This window comes from Lepidochelys kempii, chromosome 7 (assembly GCF_965140285.1).
Source record: "Lepidochelys kempii isolate rLepKem1 chromosome 7, rLepKem1.hap1, whole genome shotgun sequence".
NCBI classification, from domain to species: domain Eukaryota; kingdom Metazoa; phylum Chordata; order Testudines; family Cheloniidae; genus Lepidochelys; species Lepidochelys kempii.
Genome location: NC_136386.1, coordinates 57,261,760 through 57,279,281, shown reverse-complemented (window position 1 = coordinate 57,279,281; position 17,522 = coordinate 57,261,760). Strand labels below are relative to the sequence as shown.

The 17,522-nt window shown below is 44.0% G+C and overlaps 1 protein-coding gene across 5 annotated transcripts in view; it reads left to right on the top strand.

Annotated features, from left to right (window-relative positions):
* The window catches only part of MARCHF8 (membrane associated ring-CH-type finger 8), a 171,251-nt gene that overhangs the window by 146,083 nt on the left and 7,646 nt on the right, over window positions 1-17,522 (top strand). For 3 of the 5 annotated variants that reach the window (XM_073353001.2, XM_078853780.1, XM_078853779.1), the window contains 3 exons: window positions 11,623-11,702; window positions 11,990-12,838; window positions 14,918-15,098. In XM_073353001.2, coding sequence (XP_073209102.1) covers window positions 11,623-11,702; window positions 11,990-12,838; window positions 14,918-15,098 — 1,110 coding nt within the window. The remainder of the gene's footprint in view (window positions 1-11,622; window positions 11,703-11,989; window positions 12,839-14,917; window positions 15,099-17,522) is intronic. The other 2 variants (XM_073353004.2, XM_073353003.2) reach the window with 1 other exon arrangement.

Here is a 17,522-nt window from a genome sequence, read left to right as displayed (position 1 = left end):
ACCCCAGCCCTGAGCCTCTCCTGGAGCCAACACCCTGTATCCCCTCCTGCACCCTGTACCCACTCCTGCACCCCAACCCTCTGACCCAGCCCAGCGAAAGTGAGTGAGGGTGGAGAAGAGCGAGCGGCGGAAAGATGGGTGGATGAAGTGGGCAGGGCCTCAAGGAAGGGGTTGGGTAGATCTTGGGTTGCACTTAAATTCCAAAAGTGACCTTGTGCGTAAAAGGGTTGGAGACCACTGATTTAGAGCATTCCGTTGAAATCCGCTCTGATCCCTTAAAGTGAATCTTAGCTTGAATCTTTCCTTTTCTGTTTTGAATGAAATATTAGCAGCATTTCCGAGCACATTGAGCTAGTTAGGCCACCTAGAAGATGAGATGTGAATATTTGTAATAGGAATCAATATAGAGAGGACCAGATTACAATCTCACGGCTGTTTGTGTGAGGTAACTCCACTAAGCTCTGCGATACAACCGCATTTGCTCCAACCCCTCAGACAGAGACAAACACCTACAAGATCTCTGTCAAGCATTCTTACAACTACAATACCCACCTGCGGAAGTGAAGAAACAGATTGATAGAGCCAGAAGAGTTCCCAGAAGTCACCTACTACAGGACAGGCCTAACAAAGAAAATAACAGAACGCCACTAGCCGTCACCTTCAGCCCCCAACTAAAACCCCTCCAACACATTATTAAGGATCTACAACCTATCCTGAAGGATGACCTAACACTTTCACAAATCTTGGGAGACAGGCCAGTCCTTACCGACAGACAGCCCCCCAACCTGAAGCAAATATTCACCAGCAACCACATACCACACAACAGAACCACTAACCCAGGAACCTATCCTTGCAACAAAGCCCGTTGCCAACTGTGCCCACATATCTATTCAGGGGACACCATCACAGGGCCTAATAACATCAGCCACACTATCAGAGGCTTGTTCACCTGCACATCCACCAATGTGATATATGCCATCATGTGCCAGCAATGCCCCTCTGCCATGTACACTGGTCAAACTGGACAGTCTCTACGTAAAAGAATAAATGGACACAAATCAGATGTCAAGAATTATAACATTCATAAACCAGTCGGAGAACACTTCAATCTCTCTGGCCACGTGATTACAGACATGAAAGTTGTGATATTACAACAAAAAAAACTTCAAATCCAGACTCCAGCGAGAAACTGTTGAATTGGAATTCATTTGCAAATTGGATACAATTAATTTAGGCTTGAATAGAGACTGGGAGTGGCTAAGTCATTATGCAAGGTAACCTATTTCCCCTTGTTTTTTCCTCTCCCCCCCCACCCCCCCCGCCGACGTTCTTGTTAAACCCTGGATTTGTGCTGGAAATGGCCCACCTTGATTATCATACACATTGTAAGGAGAGTGATCACTTTAGATAAGCTATTACCAGCAGGAGAGTGGGGTGGGAGGAGGTATTTTTTCATGCTTTGTGTGTATAAAAAGATCTTCTACACTTTCCACAGTATGCATCCAATGAAGTGAGCTGTAGCTCACGAAAGCTTATGCTCAAATAAATTGGTTAGTCTCTAAGGTGCCACAAGTACTCCTTTTCTTTTAACTGGAATAGAGTTATTTATGAATTATACAGAATAAGTGGGCCAGATTCTGATCATTTCATTATCTTACATTAAACCAATGTTGTAGGTCTTTGTCTAGAAACCACCTTTGATGAATAACTGCCTTTCAGACAAGCGAGATAGGAAAGTAATTAAACTTCATGGAAGCCTCTTCTACTAAACACAGATATCTAGTACCCTGAAATAAAGTCAATGGTGCACAGTAGTTCAAGGAAGGTTTTTACTGTATTTGCGATTCAGGGTTTCTGACTTCAAACAAAGGAATTCTACTAATGAGACGATTAAATTAGGTCACTAATGAAGTTAGTCTGTAAACAGTTTTCCTCAAATTAACCATAGTGTTTCGCTTTGAAGTATCTGATGTAGCCTGAAATGGCTGATGTAATATATGGAAATATCTCCAGGTCATCTATGTGCTGTGTCTTTTGTCTGGAGGGATAATTTTAAGGCAGTGGGGATGCTCTCCTTTATAGTCCTTTCAAGGGTAATCTTTGAAAATGGTAATACTGGGATGGAAGCAAAGAAATCAAAAGTTCGCTCTTTAAAAAATGTAAATACTGTGTCTTTTCTGAAGCTCTGTACAGCTTTAGCTTTTGAGCAAGGGCACACTGTAAAGTATTAAATTTATTCTCGGGCTGAATGGAAGCCAGTGCAGATACAAAGTGGTAGCCTAAGCTCGCTATGAAATTTAAAATCCATTTCAGCTGTTCATCAGCTTGGAACAGATTTAGAAAAGTATATGAATACACACATGCACTGTTGCCTAAAGCTTTGGTGGATTCAATGAATGCTAGTCCATAGAAATGCAGTCCAGGTTTTTCAATCACTGAGCTTCTCTTATATCCCATCAGATGACCAAGTCTTACTGAAAACAACTGCTACTCAAAAGTATTCTTTTCAAGTACCTGAGCCCTGGAAAAAGGTGGGTGTTGGGTTTGTATGTGTGGATGCCTTTTTAAAAAAACCTGTTTTTTTAGAACTAGTGGGACAGTAGCTGCTAAAGCAGGCAGGAAGAAATCTATAATGTGAAGATTAAAATGTTTGTATATTCTTTTTTTTTTTTTCCCCCCAAAGGCATGTAAGCTGGTGCTCAAGCGCCATGTGATAATACGCTTACATGTGTCGAATAATCCCCTCAGTCTCTGGTGCTCTGCACTCAGGCACTGGATTCCCCATATTAACTTCATTGTTTATGCCCCTAGGAAGAGCATCTTCAAAAGGGAAATGTGGGGGAAGCAGCAGGGGAAGAGTAGAGTTCTCTCTCCTTTCATACTCCCTCATCCAAGAAGTGTATTTTGAAAGACAGAGGGTCCAATTCTCCTCCTGTAGAGTATGAGTAGTTCTCATGGACTTTAATCGGAGTTACTTATACCCTGGGAAGATGGTGACTTATGCCCTGGGAGATTTTAGAAAGATAAATGGCCCACTTCCTAGTGCTTTATAAATGGATATCACAACAATAAGCTCCCTCCAGAATCCTTCAGTAGGGTTTCCTTTTGGGAAGCCTGAGTGCAAGCTGACTTCAGCCTGATTTCCAGTTTCAAGGAGAGTGCTTAGCCTTAGATGTGTAGATTGTACAGTATGGAAAGGAGCAAATGTGGAAAATAGTCTCCCAGTGACCCACTCCAGAAAAGTCTGTTACTTCAGAACCACTGCCAGGAGTACAGTGTAAAGCTAACTTCCCTGAAGGTTTCCGGTTTATTTTTGCTATTTTAATGTAGTGTTTCCTTCTTCATTAGATGTCTAAATCCCTGCCCTGCTTCCCTGAAAAGACAGGAATGATAGTCTAAGGCCATGGCTACACTACAGGGACTATACTGGCTTAGCTACGGCACCGTAGCTATGCCAGCAAAACGTGTAGATGCAACCTACGCTGATGGAAAAGGTCTTTCCGTCAGTGTAGGAGCATCATCTCACTGAACTCATGGAAGCATACTTCCGCCTACTTAGCTGCGTCTGCACCAGGAGTTAGGTTGGTAAAGCTTTGACACTCGGGGGTGGTTTTTTATACCCTCGTGTTGACCTAAATTTTAAGTGTAGTCCAGTCCTAAGATACTACGACTGCAATGACTTCAGAGCACACTTAGTAGATACTGATTTTCCTGTGGCAGTGGGACTGAGTTATTCCCGCTATCCTGCTATGGTCTCCTGTTTTAGTTCTTGACTATTCTCCATCTCTGCAAGGCATTTATTTCAGGTACAGACTCTTCCGTCAGTACATGCTGGATGTAGTGCTTCTTACCAGAGTTAAAAGGACCTATGCCTGATAGTAAGGGTTTACAGGACTGGACCCTGTGTTTAATGCTCAATCCTGCTATTGTATTATCCAGCACTATGGTATCTGAGCCCTTGAAAACAACCTTTCAACTTGCACTCCTATGCCCCAGTCTACTTGGAGGCCACCTGTATTTATGTTAGCTACTCCAAGCAACGGGAGGGGAAGTCTTTGGACGTATAACACTGTGCATCACGAGTTCTCCTTATTCTTTTTTAATTGCAGTAGCACCAAGGGACACCAACTGAAGATCTCAGAGTAACAGCTGTGTTAGTCTGTATTCGCAAAAAAAAAAAGGAGTACTTGTGGCACCTTAGAGACTAACTAATTTATTTGAGCATAAGCTTTCATGAGGTACAGCTCACTTCATCGGATGCATACTGTGGAAAGTGTAGAAGATCTTTTTATACACACAAAGCAAGAAAAAATACCTCCTCCCACCCCACTCTCCTGCTGGTAATAGCTAAAGTGATCACTAATATCGAAAGTGATCACTCTCCTTACAATGTGTATGATAATCAAGTTGGGCCATTTCCAGCACAAATCCAGGTTTTCTCACACCCCCCCCCCACACACAAACCCACTCTCCTGCTGGTAATAGCTTATCTAAAGTGACCACTCTCCTTATAATGTGTATGATAATCAAGGTGGGCCATTTCCAGCACAAATCCAGGGTTTAACAAGAACGTCGGGTGGGGGGGGGGTAGGAAAAAACAAGGGGAAATAGGTTACCTTGCATAATGACTTAGCCACTCCCAGTCTCTATTCAAGCCTAAGTTAATTGTATCCAATTTGCAAATGAATTCCAATTCAACAGTTTCTCGCTGGAGTCTGGATTTGAAGTTTTTTTTGTTGTAATATTGCAACTTTCATGTCTGTAATCACGTGGCCAGAGAGATTGAAGTGTTCTCCGACTGGTTTATGAATGTTATAATTCTTGACATCTGATTTGTGTCCATTTATTCTTTTACGTAGAGACTGTCCAGTTTGACCAGTGTACATGGCAGAGGGGCATTGCTGGCACATGATGGCATATATCACATTGGTGGATGTGCAGGTGAACGAGCCTCTGATAGCGTGGCTGATGTGATTAGGCACAGTTTGCACGGTGGGCAGAGTTGGCAACGGGCTTTGTTGCAAGGATAGGTTCCTGGGTTAGTAGTTCTGTTGTGTGGTATGTGGTTGCTGGTGAATATTTGCTTCAGGTTGGGGGGCTGTCTGTAGGCAAGGACTGGCCTGTCTCCCAAGATTTGTGAGAGTGTTGGGTCATCCTTCAGGATAGGTTGTAGATCCTTAATAATGCATTGAAGGGTTTTAGTTGGGGGCTGAAGGTGATGGCTAGTGGCGTTCTGTTATTTTCTTTGTTAGGCCTGTCCTGTAGTAGGTGACTTCTGGGAACTCTTCTGGCTCCATCAATCTGTTTCTTCACTTCCACAGGTGGGTATTGTAGCTGTAAGAATGCTTGATAGAGATCTTGTAGGTGTTTGTCTCTGTCTGAGGGGTTGGAGCAAATGCGGTTGTATCACAGAGCTTGGCTGTAGACGATGGATCATGTGGTGTGGTCAGGGTGAAAGCTGGAGGCATGTAGGTAGGAATAGCGGTCAGTATGTTTCCAGTATAGGGTGGTGTTTATGTGACCATTGTTTATAGCACTGTAGTGTCCAGGAAGTGGATCTCTTGTGTGGACTGGACCAGGCTGAGGTTGATGGTGGGATGGAAATTGTTGAAATCCTCAAGGGCTTCTTTTCCAGGGGTCCAGATGATGAAGATGTCATCAATATAGCGCAAGTAGAGTAGGGGCGTTAGGGGACGAGAGCTGAGGAAGCGTTGTTCTAAGTCAGCCATAAAAATGTTGGCATACTGTGGGGCCATGAAGATCGGTACCCATCATGTTAGGCACTGTACAGATACACTGGGAAAAGACACAGATCAGTGTCTGGGGCTTGAACCATAACTAGAGTTTTCAGCCAATTTGTTTGTGTGTTTTGCTGTATTCAAATAAGCTGTGAATGCATTTCATGCTTATGAAGGCGAGGTGTTGACAGCACCGGACTGAGCCAAGCAATTATGTTTATTCTGCAGTGGCTCCAAATAACTTATGAATGTATCCCTGGGGTTTAACACAAACCTCTTCTACCTTCCTTACTCACGAGTTGCTGCATGTTTCATGGTAATTCTTAGAACAGAGAGTTAGAATTGCTCATTGGCATTTAGAAATATGTTGATTGTTGTGAAGTTTGAAACCTGATGATAATGAGTCTAAATATTTCTTTGATGATCTGTCTAACCTTTGTATTTCTACTGTACTCATCACTGTGGCATATTACACTGGGGGCCAAATCTTGAGGCACTTATTTAGGCAAAAGTCCCGTTGGCTTCAATAGGAATTTTGCCCATGAAGGATTCCATAGTGAGCGTATGGATCCATGGGACTAGTACCTAGGTCTGTAGCGTGTGGGACAGCTGATGTTCCCCCAGGAGGCCATGCAGTGCCATTAAGCGCTGCAGGCAATACTGCCCAGAGGAACCAGAGCAAGAGCATCCTGCAGCCTTCGGTTGGCCATGCTCACTGTTTAACCATAGAGGATGTCCCAGGAAGTTTTCTGAGCAACTACACAAACTTCTGACTTGCTGCAACTCCAGACCTCACCTTGCTTTCTGAAATCCAGTTTCCGGCCCCAGTCTGACCCTGACCCTGACTCTTGCCTCCTGATTCCAGCATAGTAACTACCTTTGATCTCCAGCTCTGACCCTGGCCTGACTATGACCCTGACTCTTGCCTATTGATCCTGGCTCTAGTGATTAATCTGATCCCTGCTTGCTGACTGCCACCTCGTGGGCATCCTTGCCTTGAGGACACCAGCCCAGCCATGACCAATAGGTCAAACCATCTACACCCCGTCCCGTACAATCAGGAGTTCAGAAGTTTAGAAGTATCACAATGCAGAGTGTTCGTTTGTTTTTTTTAAAGGTTTTGTGAATAATCACTGACTTGGAATTCAGGGGAGCTGGGTTCGATCCTTGGCCCTGTCATATACTTTCTTTGTAGCTTTCTGTGTTGCTTAATCTTTCCTTGCCTCAGTTCTTCATCTCTAAAGCAGGGAAGTAATGATGCTTCCTTTCCCTAACTCTTTGTCTGTATTTTTCCTATTTAGATTAGAGCAAGGAATGTCTTTATATCTATATCCATAGATATATACAGCACCTAGCACATTAGGGCCCCATTCTCCATTCAGGCTTTGAGTGTTACTGTAACACAAATAATAAAAAGGACTAAGATTTTTGCCTACTATTGCAGCATTGGCAGGTGTGGGAAAAAAACTTCACCTACTTCCTACCACATTTTTAATCAATGGATGAATTACCCTGGGGCTGGGTTTGTTTTTATCTGTGTCTTCAATGAGTAACTTGATCATTTTGTTTGAATATGACAAGAGCTGTTCTTTAAAGTTAGGGATAATTACTATTACCAAAGCACAGCCTTAAGTGGGATGACAGTAACTGTATGCACAGTCACCTACTCAGAGGAGTAGATAATTAGGAATATTCCTTAGCCATAGCCAGATCTACATCATGCACAACAAAGAAAATGGCTTTGTTTTGGGTTTGGTGGGGTGGGATGTGACTGGTAAGATGTGCAGCACTTAGCTGTGGGCAGCCATTACTGTAAAAATGGTGCTGAGTTCCTTTGCTAACAGAATTGTTCATAGAAGAAAAAAGAATTAGAATGACAGGCTATCACAGGCTTCTTTCTAATAGTAACCCCAGAACTAACTGGGCTTCAAGGGATTATCAGGTTCAAACTCACTGTGATTACCTGAGTAACAACACTGGAGATTACACACTGACCCTGCTGAATTGCATCAGATTGGAATGTTGATATACACTATTCACTATGTGCTGACCTTTCTTCTGAGTTATTGTGGTACACAGCTATGGCAATATGGAGCAGTTTGCTAATTTAATTCCCAGTATTCATTCTAGGTGCTCTGGATCTGATTGTAGAAGCTGGTGTTCATCAGGAGCAAGTGCACTGAAGTCAATGCAGTAAAACCATGTAAAACTGGAGTTAGTGATGAGGTCTTTTACATGTAGGATATGTGCTGTGATGTCAGCATAACTAAAAACCTAATACAGTCAAGAATGCTTTGAAAAACACTAGCAGCCATTGTACATGTTTTAACTAATAATACTTAGAGACATACTATGATGTATTAAAGCTGGAGTAAGTAGCAGCAGCTACGCTGTTAAGATTTTCTAAGGATATATCTACACTACGAAATTAGATTGATTTTATAGACGTCGATCTTTAGAAATCGATTTTATACAGTTGATTGTGTATGTCCCCACTAAGCGCATTAAGTCAGCGGAGTGCATCCTCAATACCGTGGCTAGCATCAACTCATGGAGTGGTGCACTGTGGGTAGCTGACCATTGGAATTCTGGGTTAAGCTCCCAATGCCTGATGGGGCAAAAACATTGTCACGGGTCATTTTGGGTACATGTCATCAGTCTCCCCTCCCTCCCTCAGTGAAAGCAATGGCAGACATCGTTTCAAGCCTTTTTTCCTGGGTTACCCATGCAGATGCCATAGCATGGCAAGTATGGAGCCTGCTCAGCTCGCCACTGCTGTTGTGAGCATTGTAAACACCTCGCGCATTATCCTAAGAGACGCCAGCACGAGGATGTTGTGAGGAGAACATGGACACAGATGTTCCAGAAAGCACGGGCTGTGGCAGTTGGGACATCATGGTGGCAGTGGGACTGGTTGATACAGTGGAACGCTGATTCTGGGCCCGTCACACAAGCACAGGCTGGTGGGACCGCATAATGTTGCGGGTATGGGATGATTCACAGTGGCTGTGAAACTTTCGCATGCGTAAGGCCGCTTTCCTTGAACTTTGAGAGTTCTTTCCCCCACTCTGAAGCACAGGAATACCAAGATGAGAGCTGCCCTGACAGTTGAGAAGCGAGTGACGATGGCCCTGTGGAAGCTTGCAATGCCTGACAGCTACCGGTCAGTCGGGAATCAATTTAGAGTGGGCAAATCTACTGTGGGGACTGCTGTGATCCAAGTAGTCAATGCAGTCACTGATGTTCTGTTATCAAGGGTAGTGACTCTGGGAAATGTGCAGGTCATACTGGATGGCTTTGCTGCATTGGGGTTCCCTAACTGTGGTGGGACAATAGACGGAACGCATATCCCTATCTTGGCACCGGACCTCCTTGCCAGCCAGTACGTAAACCACAAGGGGTACTTCTCAATGGTGCTGCAAGCACTGGTGGATCACAAGGGACGTTTCACCAACATCAACGTGGGATGGCACTCACATCTTTAGGAACTCAAGGCTGTTCGAGCAGCTGCAAGAACGGACTTACTTCCCAGACCAGAAAGTTACCGTTGGGGATGTTGAAATGCCAATAGTTATCCTTGGGGACCCAGCCTACGCCTTGCTCCCATGACTTATGAAGCTATACACAGACAGCCTGGATAGTAGTAAGGGGCAGTTCAACTATAGGCTGAGCAAGTGCAGAATGGTGGTAGAATGTGCATTTGGACGTTTAAAGGCTCGCTGGCACTGTTTGCTGACTAGGTTAGAGCTCAGCGCAACCAACATTCCCATAGTTATTGCTGCTTGCTGTGTGTGCCATAATATCTGTGAGAGTAAGGGAGAGATGTTTACGGCGGGGTGGGAGGTTGGGGCAAATCTCCTGGTGGCCGATTTTGAGCAGCCAGGCACCAGTGAGATTAGAAGAGCACAGCTAGGCATGCTGCGCATCAGAGAGGCTTTGAAAACCAGTTTCATAACTGGCCAGGCTACGGTGTGACAGTTGTGTGTGTTTCTCCTTGCTGAAAATCCACCCCCTTTGTTGATTTTAATTCCCTGTAAGCCAACCATCCTTCCCCCTTTGATCACTGTTGATGATGCAGTTAGTTTGTCACACCCTTAACATAATTCAAACAGATTTTGGCCTGATGTTTTCTGTGATTATTATTTTATAGGTGACTCTCTCTGGTAGGATACCCATCTATCTATAAGCAAAGTCATGCATACTCTGTGGCAAGCTGAACCTAAATTCTGCAGCAAAATTCCTAAACCTTGTGGCAACTTCATTTAAATGTACCACAGAGACTTTTAATAAATTAAATATGAAATTGAATATTACACTCAGTACAGTAGCCCCTGTGCTATATATTTTGATAGTAAATTCTGTGTATTTAACTCAGTCCCACATTTTCAGTTTTTTATGCCGAAGATTTTTACACTGACCCTGCAGAACTGCATTGCAAAAGTTTTCATTGGGAAGCTTGAGTTTTGGCAGCTGGATAAGGGGCAGTTGAGACATCTGGTAGCTGAAGAAATGTAGAAATATGAGGCAGTCTGGCACTGTGGTCAAGCATATTAGCTGGATGTTTCTGCTAAAGGTTCAGCAATGAAAGCATTAGTGCAGTCATTTTAAATTGTCATCCTTCGGTTTCAGAGTTAGCACCGTATTGAGATGAATGGGGCATTTAGCTCCTTTCAAAACTCTTTTTTTGGGCTGCCTGTAGACTCAGCAGATGACAATGCACTGTTCAGGTTTTCAAGCTTTGTGTTGCAACGAAAATGGCTAGAAACATAATTTTATTTTTAAATAAAAGTTGGGACTCTAGAGCACAAATCTGCAGCAAGGGGGAAAATACACAGCAAATTCTTCAGCCATGGAACATAGGGGAGCCTGCCTACAGGTTACCCATGTATATAGAGGTTACACATAGCTGATTCCTTCATCTAAAGATTCACAGGAAACTTCAGAATGGTGGAAACATTTCATATTCACCAATTCCTATTCCCTGCCAGGGCAGGATTACTCCATACTGTTTTTCTGTTTAGTTTTTTCTCCATTCCAGTTTTAAATGTACCAAATACTGGAGCGGCTGCTACTTCCTCATGTTGATTATTCCACAGTCTAATCTGTTGCTTTTCCTGAGATTCAACCTATTATTTCAGCCCAGATGGATGATCTTTATTTTTCATTTGGGTAAGCAGAACTCTGGATTCTTCAGCTGTTCCATTTCAGGCTGTGATCTTGTCGGGTCTCCACGAGCTAAGCACCACCAGGCTTTGCCTCTGCACAGATGGGAGGCTCTGTCAGTGTAAACCCAGAATGTAAAACCTCAAAGTGTAAAGAGCACATCAGGGAGGGGTCTGATTTCAGCATGGGGCGCTCTTTCCTGGGATCTGGTTCTGAACATATGCCCCAGTATGGTGTCTGGGTTACAGAACTGTTGATGGTCTGACTCTTGGAAAGCCAAGGCCTTGGCCTCTTGTTGTCATTAAAAGTCCTGTGGTATTTTCGAATAGGAGTGTTAGCTCCTGTGTGCTAGCTAAATCCTAATTAGGTAAATACTCTCTCCCTGTCTAATTCCTCCTTTGAATGAATATGGCATTCTTCATTTCCTGAACTGTTGTTCTTTGCAGAGTTTAAAAGCTGCCAGGTTCCAACCCAGAGAAGGCTGCATTTTGGTGTTAAGAGGTGTGCTCCAGGTATATTATGACCTCTTCCAAGGGTTGTGATGGTGTATGCTCATTATTCAAACTAAGCTCTTTGACATTCAGTATGTGTCTCCACAGGCCTCACACATCTACAACTAACCCAAGAGCATTGGATCTGATGCAGTACCTGCCCCCAGAAACTGTGTTTAATACTAAAGACTGGCACTACATAAAAGCTGACCTGTGATTTCTTGTTGCAGGCTGGCAGTCCAACCTCCATTTCGGCTCCTCATAGCTTCTCTCGGACTTCTGTTACACCATCCAATCAGGACATCTGCAGGTAACATACGTTGTTTGTAGAGCTGCCATAGGGTCTGTACAAAGACCAGTTTATGAAAAAATCATGTACACCAGGAAGTAAGCGATCTAGGGCTCCAATTCTAAATGTCCCATTCATTTCTCTCAAATACTGTCTAGTGCTGCTCCATGGGATCCACTTACTGTTTGCTTGCTGTGTTTACCATCCCCACACTAGCCATAATTCTTGTTTCTTCACTTTGATTATACGTGTTCTCTTGTATAATTGTTCTTACTTTCTGTGCTTTTATTCCACTGTTCTGCATGCAGTTCCAGTGCAGTGTTTTCTGAATGTTGTCATCACAGTCCAGTGCAGTCTGCTGTTGTCTTGAAAAATCCTCACTGCCAGAATTCTCTGACACAAGGGGTCACAGTGACAATACTCTGTCAGGACACATTACAGGCATCAAAGAGAAACTCCCATGGGCAGGATTGGGTCCATGTGCTCGAGTCTGCTAAAAATGCAAAAGCCACCCGAGCTCTTAAATTCTCCAAGTCCCTCAACGACATGGACCAGAAGTCACAGAGCACCATGGAGGGCTCTAAGTATGGGGAGCGAACGTGCTCTGAAAGCAAACTGACCCCGCCACAGGAGCAGTGTTTAAGGATTAACAGATTTAATCAGAAAGAGAAGAAATCGCTCAATCTCAGGCCTTCTTTTAGCAATTCTAAGCACTCCTACATGCCATCTCTTTCCACCACTTACGTGAGCGCTTCGGGAGTAGCCAAGAACCACTGTGCGGTGCATATACCTCTCCTGGAGGACAAGGTGGACAATGAGACATCATCAAGAAGCAAAAAGCTGCTGCACTACCTCTTCTCCTTCTCCCACAGCTCAAGTGCCAGCAGCCTGCATAAGTTCCATGAACTAGAGAGCTATCCGAGCCACTTCCAAACTGCAAAGTCCTCCAGCATGCTGGTAGAAAGCCCTGGCTTCTGCTCTGATGACATGGGGGACGACGACGTATTTGAGGACAGTGCCTCCGTGAGGTTGAAAGGAAAAGAGCTGCGGGCACCACTCTGTTCAGTTGAGAAAGACAGTGACCTAGACTGCCCTTCTCCCCTGTCAGAAAAATTCCCCCCTCTTTCCCCTCTGTCCACGTCGGGGGATGCCTGCAGGTTGGTTTACAGAGAACACCCTCCTCCGCCCCCTCCCATACTCGGCGGTGATCTGCTCTGCTTTCTCTGCCTTTGTGTTCTCTCACCTTGCTTTAATATGTGCAGTTTGAGGCCTGCTGCTTTTCCAATGCTTTATTAGTCCGCTGAGTGGAAGCTTCCCTTTGAGTCAATCGATTCTTTGCAACCCAAAGTAATTTGTTTCACAGCTCCGCGTTCCGAGGTGGTTTTATTGGTGCCAAACCCAGGAATATCTGAGAGAATCAGCTACACATATTAAAGGCCAAGCTGAACTTTCTTAGCTTAAAGAGCAATGTGCTTTGCTGACGGTCATTGGAAAATGGGCCATTTAAGCGTCGCTTCCCAGATTTGATCAACTTATGTATGATTCTTTTGTAAAGCTTTTCTGTTCATTTCCATGTATCTGTTCATAAAGGGCCTCAGGTGAAAAGTGTAATTCAAGGGCTCGGTGTTAGTGATGAGCCAGAACGTGGCCCTGATGCATGTCCATCGAGTGGGGTAAAACAAGTGAGGTGTGGTCTGGATGGACAGTACAGCTGCAGAATCTTAACCAGATCCAGAAGATATAAAGCCCCATCAGAGGCAGCTACCTAGCTCTGCCCCCTCATCAGGGTGCGGAGTCTGTCACTCTGCCTCAGCCTGCTTTTGGGTAGGCACTCAGTATAGTGAGAATTGGCACAGCCCCCCTTCTCATACCAACCGTCCGCTCCAACTCCTCTCTCCTCCCCTACAACAGACCCAAGCCCTGCAAAGGCCCATAATGGACCCCCTGCTTCCTGACTCCTTCCCTGTTACCACCTGCCTCCCCAGTGCTACTCACCCCGCTCCCTTGTTCAGCACAATCCACCTCCTTGCTGATTCTCTTCCCTGGGCCCCAGTGATACTTGCCAGCTCACTCACCTTCACCACCTGGCTCCTCATCCAGCAGTCAGGGTGCGAACTAGCAGCTGGATCACAGGAACTCAGCAAGGGATTTCAACAGTGGGTAGGCGGGATGATCCAGAAGATACTGGACCCATCCTCATTGGCCCTCTGCATTCGTGCCCCCAGTGTTATTCTTCACAAAGTTTTTAAAACAACTTCATAGGAAACTAATTATCAGTCTGCTGGCTTGGCAATATGCAGAACCAAGTGTCTCTGTTAACTGGAGCTTGAAGTGGAATTGGAACTGCAGTACTTTGGGGTGGCAACGAATTGGGAGAGGTGCCTGCTAGGTTAATCAGTAGGGAATATGGGGAACCTTACTGTAACTGTCATTGGCAGCCATTACAAAGTGAATGAGTAGAGATGGGGCAGAAGATCTAAACATTCCCAACTTTGGCAAGAGGCAGACTGGAGCTTTGCAGCCTGAGTCCGAGGGGAGGGGTAGCTCAGTGGTTTGAGCATTGGCCTACTAAACCCAGGGTTGTGAGTTCAATCTTTGAGGGGGCCATTTAGGGATCAGGGGCAAAAATTGGGGATTGGTCCTGCTTTGGGCAGGGAGTTGGATTAGATGACCTCCTGAGGTCTCTTCCAACCCTGATATTCTATGATTCTATCTCTTGGTAACTTTTACTAGGAATAATCCTTCCCAGAAGGCAGCCCTTCATGTTCTTTCGGAGTTTGTGTGTGTGGTGGTGGTTTTGTTTTTGTTTTTAATTGCAAATCACAGTTAGGTTTACACCTCTGTGAGCATGTTCTACCATGGGAAGTGTCCATACTGCTTAAATGCCACTCTCAGTAAAGTACTATTGTTCTGGTAGACAAGATGATGTGCTGTAATTTCTTACGTGTTCTTTCTCTTTTCATGACCAAATCTCTTTCAGATCTTGTGTGTCTGCCTGGTGAGCTAGAGAGAAGTTGTGTAGTTAGCAGTGTTTGTGCTCAGTTATTGTGTGTCATATTTTATTTCATTTGTTGGTTTTGCTTATTGATAAATTTCTTTGTTTGAACTGTATGTCGTTTGGGATCTGCACCGGTTAACCGTGTGTGATCACAAATCTTAAAAGCCTCCTCTACTTCATTTTGGTTTTCCCCGTCTCTGCTGTTGCCTCCTAATGAGCTGCTTTGCTCCTAATTCAGGATATGTCACTGTGAAGGAGATGACGAGAGCCCCTTGATTACCCCCTGTCACTGCACAGGAAGTCTTCATTTTGTGCACCAAGCTTGCCTGCAGCAGTGGATCAAGAGCTCAGACACCCGATGTTGTGAACTCTGCAAGTATGAGTTCATCATGGAGACCAAATTAAAGCCCCTACGAAAGGTAGGTCCAAGGGCTGGTTCCAAAGAAATAGTTTGCCTTATAAAAGTGTGGCACTGCTCGGAAAAGTGACTCTTTTTTTTTTTAAACATGGCACAACGGGACGCCATGCTTATCATCCCTTTGTGATTCCGTATCCAGTCTGTTCAATTTTATAAATCTGTATTTTCTACATGAAAATGCAACCTGGGATCTGAGAGTGAAGCTGTATTTTTTCTGGTTTCATGCATCACCAATAATAAAGAATCTGCTGTCAGAACTTAATTGACAGTCCTGTTGATGCTGCCCAAGCCAGAAAAGAATCCATTTTCCTCTCCAGTGGCTGGGTTGGCTCCGCAGGGCTAACAGAAGTAAAAAGGAGGAAACATTTATTGTAGTCAGCAGCTGTAACTCTGAAAGTACACCAGGAGCTGATCTGTATTGTTAGGACTTACCATTTCTACAGTCACCTTTCAGAGCTGAGGCCCACTCTAAAGCACAGAATTTGCTGTACTGTTACCCATATGGTTTATGAATTTTCTTGAAAATGTGGGAATTTTAGGCTCTGTATTTTTCATATTTATTTGTAAAATGATTCCATTAAAGTCTTCAGTTATGTAAAAAATAATAATGTAGCAAACGATTTTTTTAAAGCCAAAATCTTATTTACGGTGCAATGAAATTCACCCAGAAACACGTTTTTGTTTCTTTTTTTTGCACTGAACATACATAGTAACATTTTACTACTTTGACTTGCCAGAACCAACAGCTGTTATTTAACACCTTCTGCCATCTATACACCCACTGACTTACCTTACAGATCCTGAAGAACACAAGATCTGTCCATTGTTGTATCTGGTATCCATTTTCCTATCCCAAATACCTCTGTCTTTCAAAGGCAGTTGATGCTTACCACCTGGATTTCTGGACAGGAACCACTAATATTCTTAGCACTGGCAAATCGTGCTGTGCCTGCCCATGTTTGAGGTTAATAAAAGAAACCTCCATCTGGGACAAGAAGTAAAAAAAGATTAAAATCAAGCAGAGGATCCTAAATCACTAGCATGGGGAGTCCAAAATGTAACCATCCAAGGGCTATAATGGTAGTTGGCCAGGATCCCAAAGCCACTAGTAATCTGCAGAAAATGGAGCAGATTTCAGCCACCTTCATCTTTAATACAGACATGCAGTCTGCAAAATATATAGGTCAGGACATGATGCTGTTCTGAACAGAGACCTCTTGGATCATGATGGAGACCTGCATTTTGGGACCTGTCGTTTCTGCCTGCTGCGCCTCCTTATTATAGAGGAAGTTAGCTGTGAGCTGCACTGTGGAACTTCCTGGGCACCACTGGGCCTGCAGGTCATGCTTTAGCCATCCCTGATATTGGACCCCAAAGAGAAGACCAAAAAAAAAGGGTGGGGGGGCTTGGATAAAAACACAGTAGTCTAAATTAACGAATTGGCTAGTGCTTTGGGGCATCTCGATTTTTTTTGGGTGTCAAATTTGGAACACCTTGAGTGGATGCTCAGCATTTTCTAAAAATCTGGTCCCTGTGAGGCATACCACATGGGGCACCCAAAAATGGAGGCATCCAAAATCCACTCATCATTTCTGAAAATTTAATCTATTATGAAGAAACCAGATGCCCAAAATAATAGGGACAGAACCATAAACAGGGGGGATGGGGAGGAGGGAACACAAACAGAAAAAATGGAATTAGCCCTTAAAAACAGAAGCTCAGTATTCCTGAGTCAAACTACAGTCAAGTTGACACCTCATCCTCAACTCCTCCTGTATGGTCTCCTGTCAATCAGGAGAAAATAACCTGTAGCTGGACTGTGAATAAGAGAAGACCAAAACATAGGCTTGGTGCTTGCCAGTAGCATAAGAACCAAACTGAACATTCCAGGTTTAATTTCAAGTCCCAGTGGAGTTAAAGCAGTCATGAATTGGGTCTGTAAAGCAGATAGTCTGAGATTTCTGAGAGAGCTAGGAAATAACAACCCAGCTTACGAAGTAGAGCTTGTCAAAAAATGGGAGTTTTTTCCATGGAAAATTTTTATGAAAATGAAATAAAAAATCATTTTCATCTAAGTTTTCCGCAGGAAAAAAATGGTTTTTGGTGGAATTTGGAAACGGAAATATTTTGGTCAAACACAAAAATAGTTTGATTTGGAAATGCTGCCACTCCTCATGGAAGTTGTGGTTGGGAAGCCTCAAACTCCTTTTTCTCTTCTGTAGCCTGTGCTTCCTGGTTGGACTGCATCTCCCATGATGCACCATGGTCTCCTGCTCTTGGAGGGGAGAGGTAGGGCACCATGGGAGTCCCTGACCACAATGGAGCATGGAAGATGAGGTCCCTCAGGGGAGCTCAACCTATAGAGAAAAAGGGGAACATAAGGCAACCAAACTGTAAATTTAACACCATTAATTTGGGCTTGAAT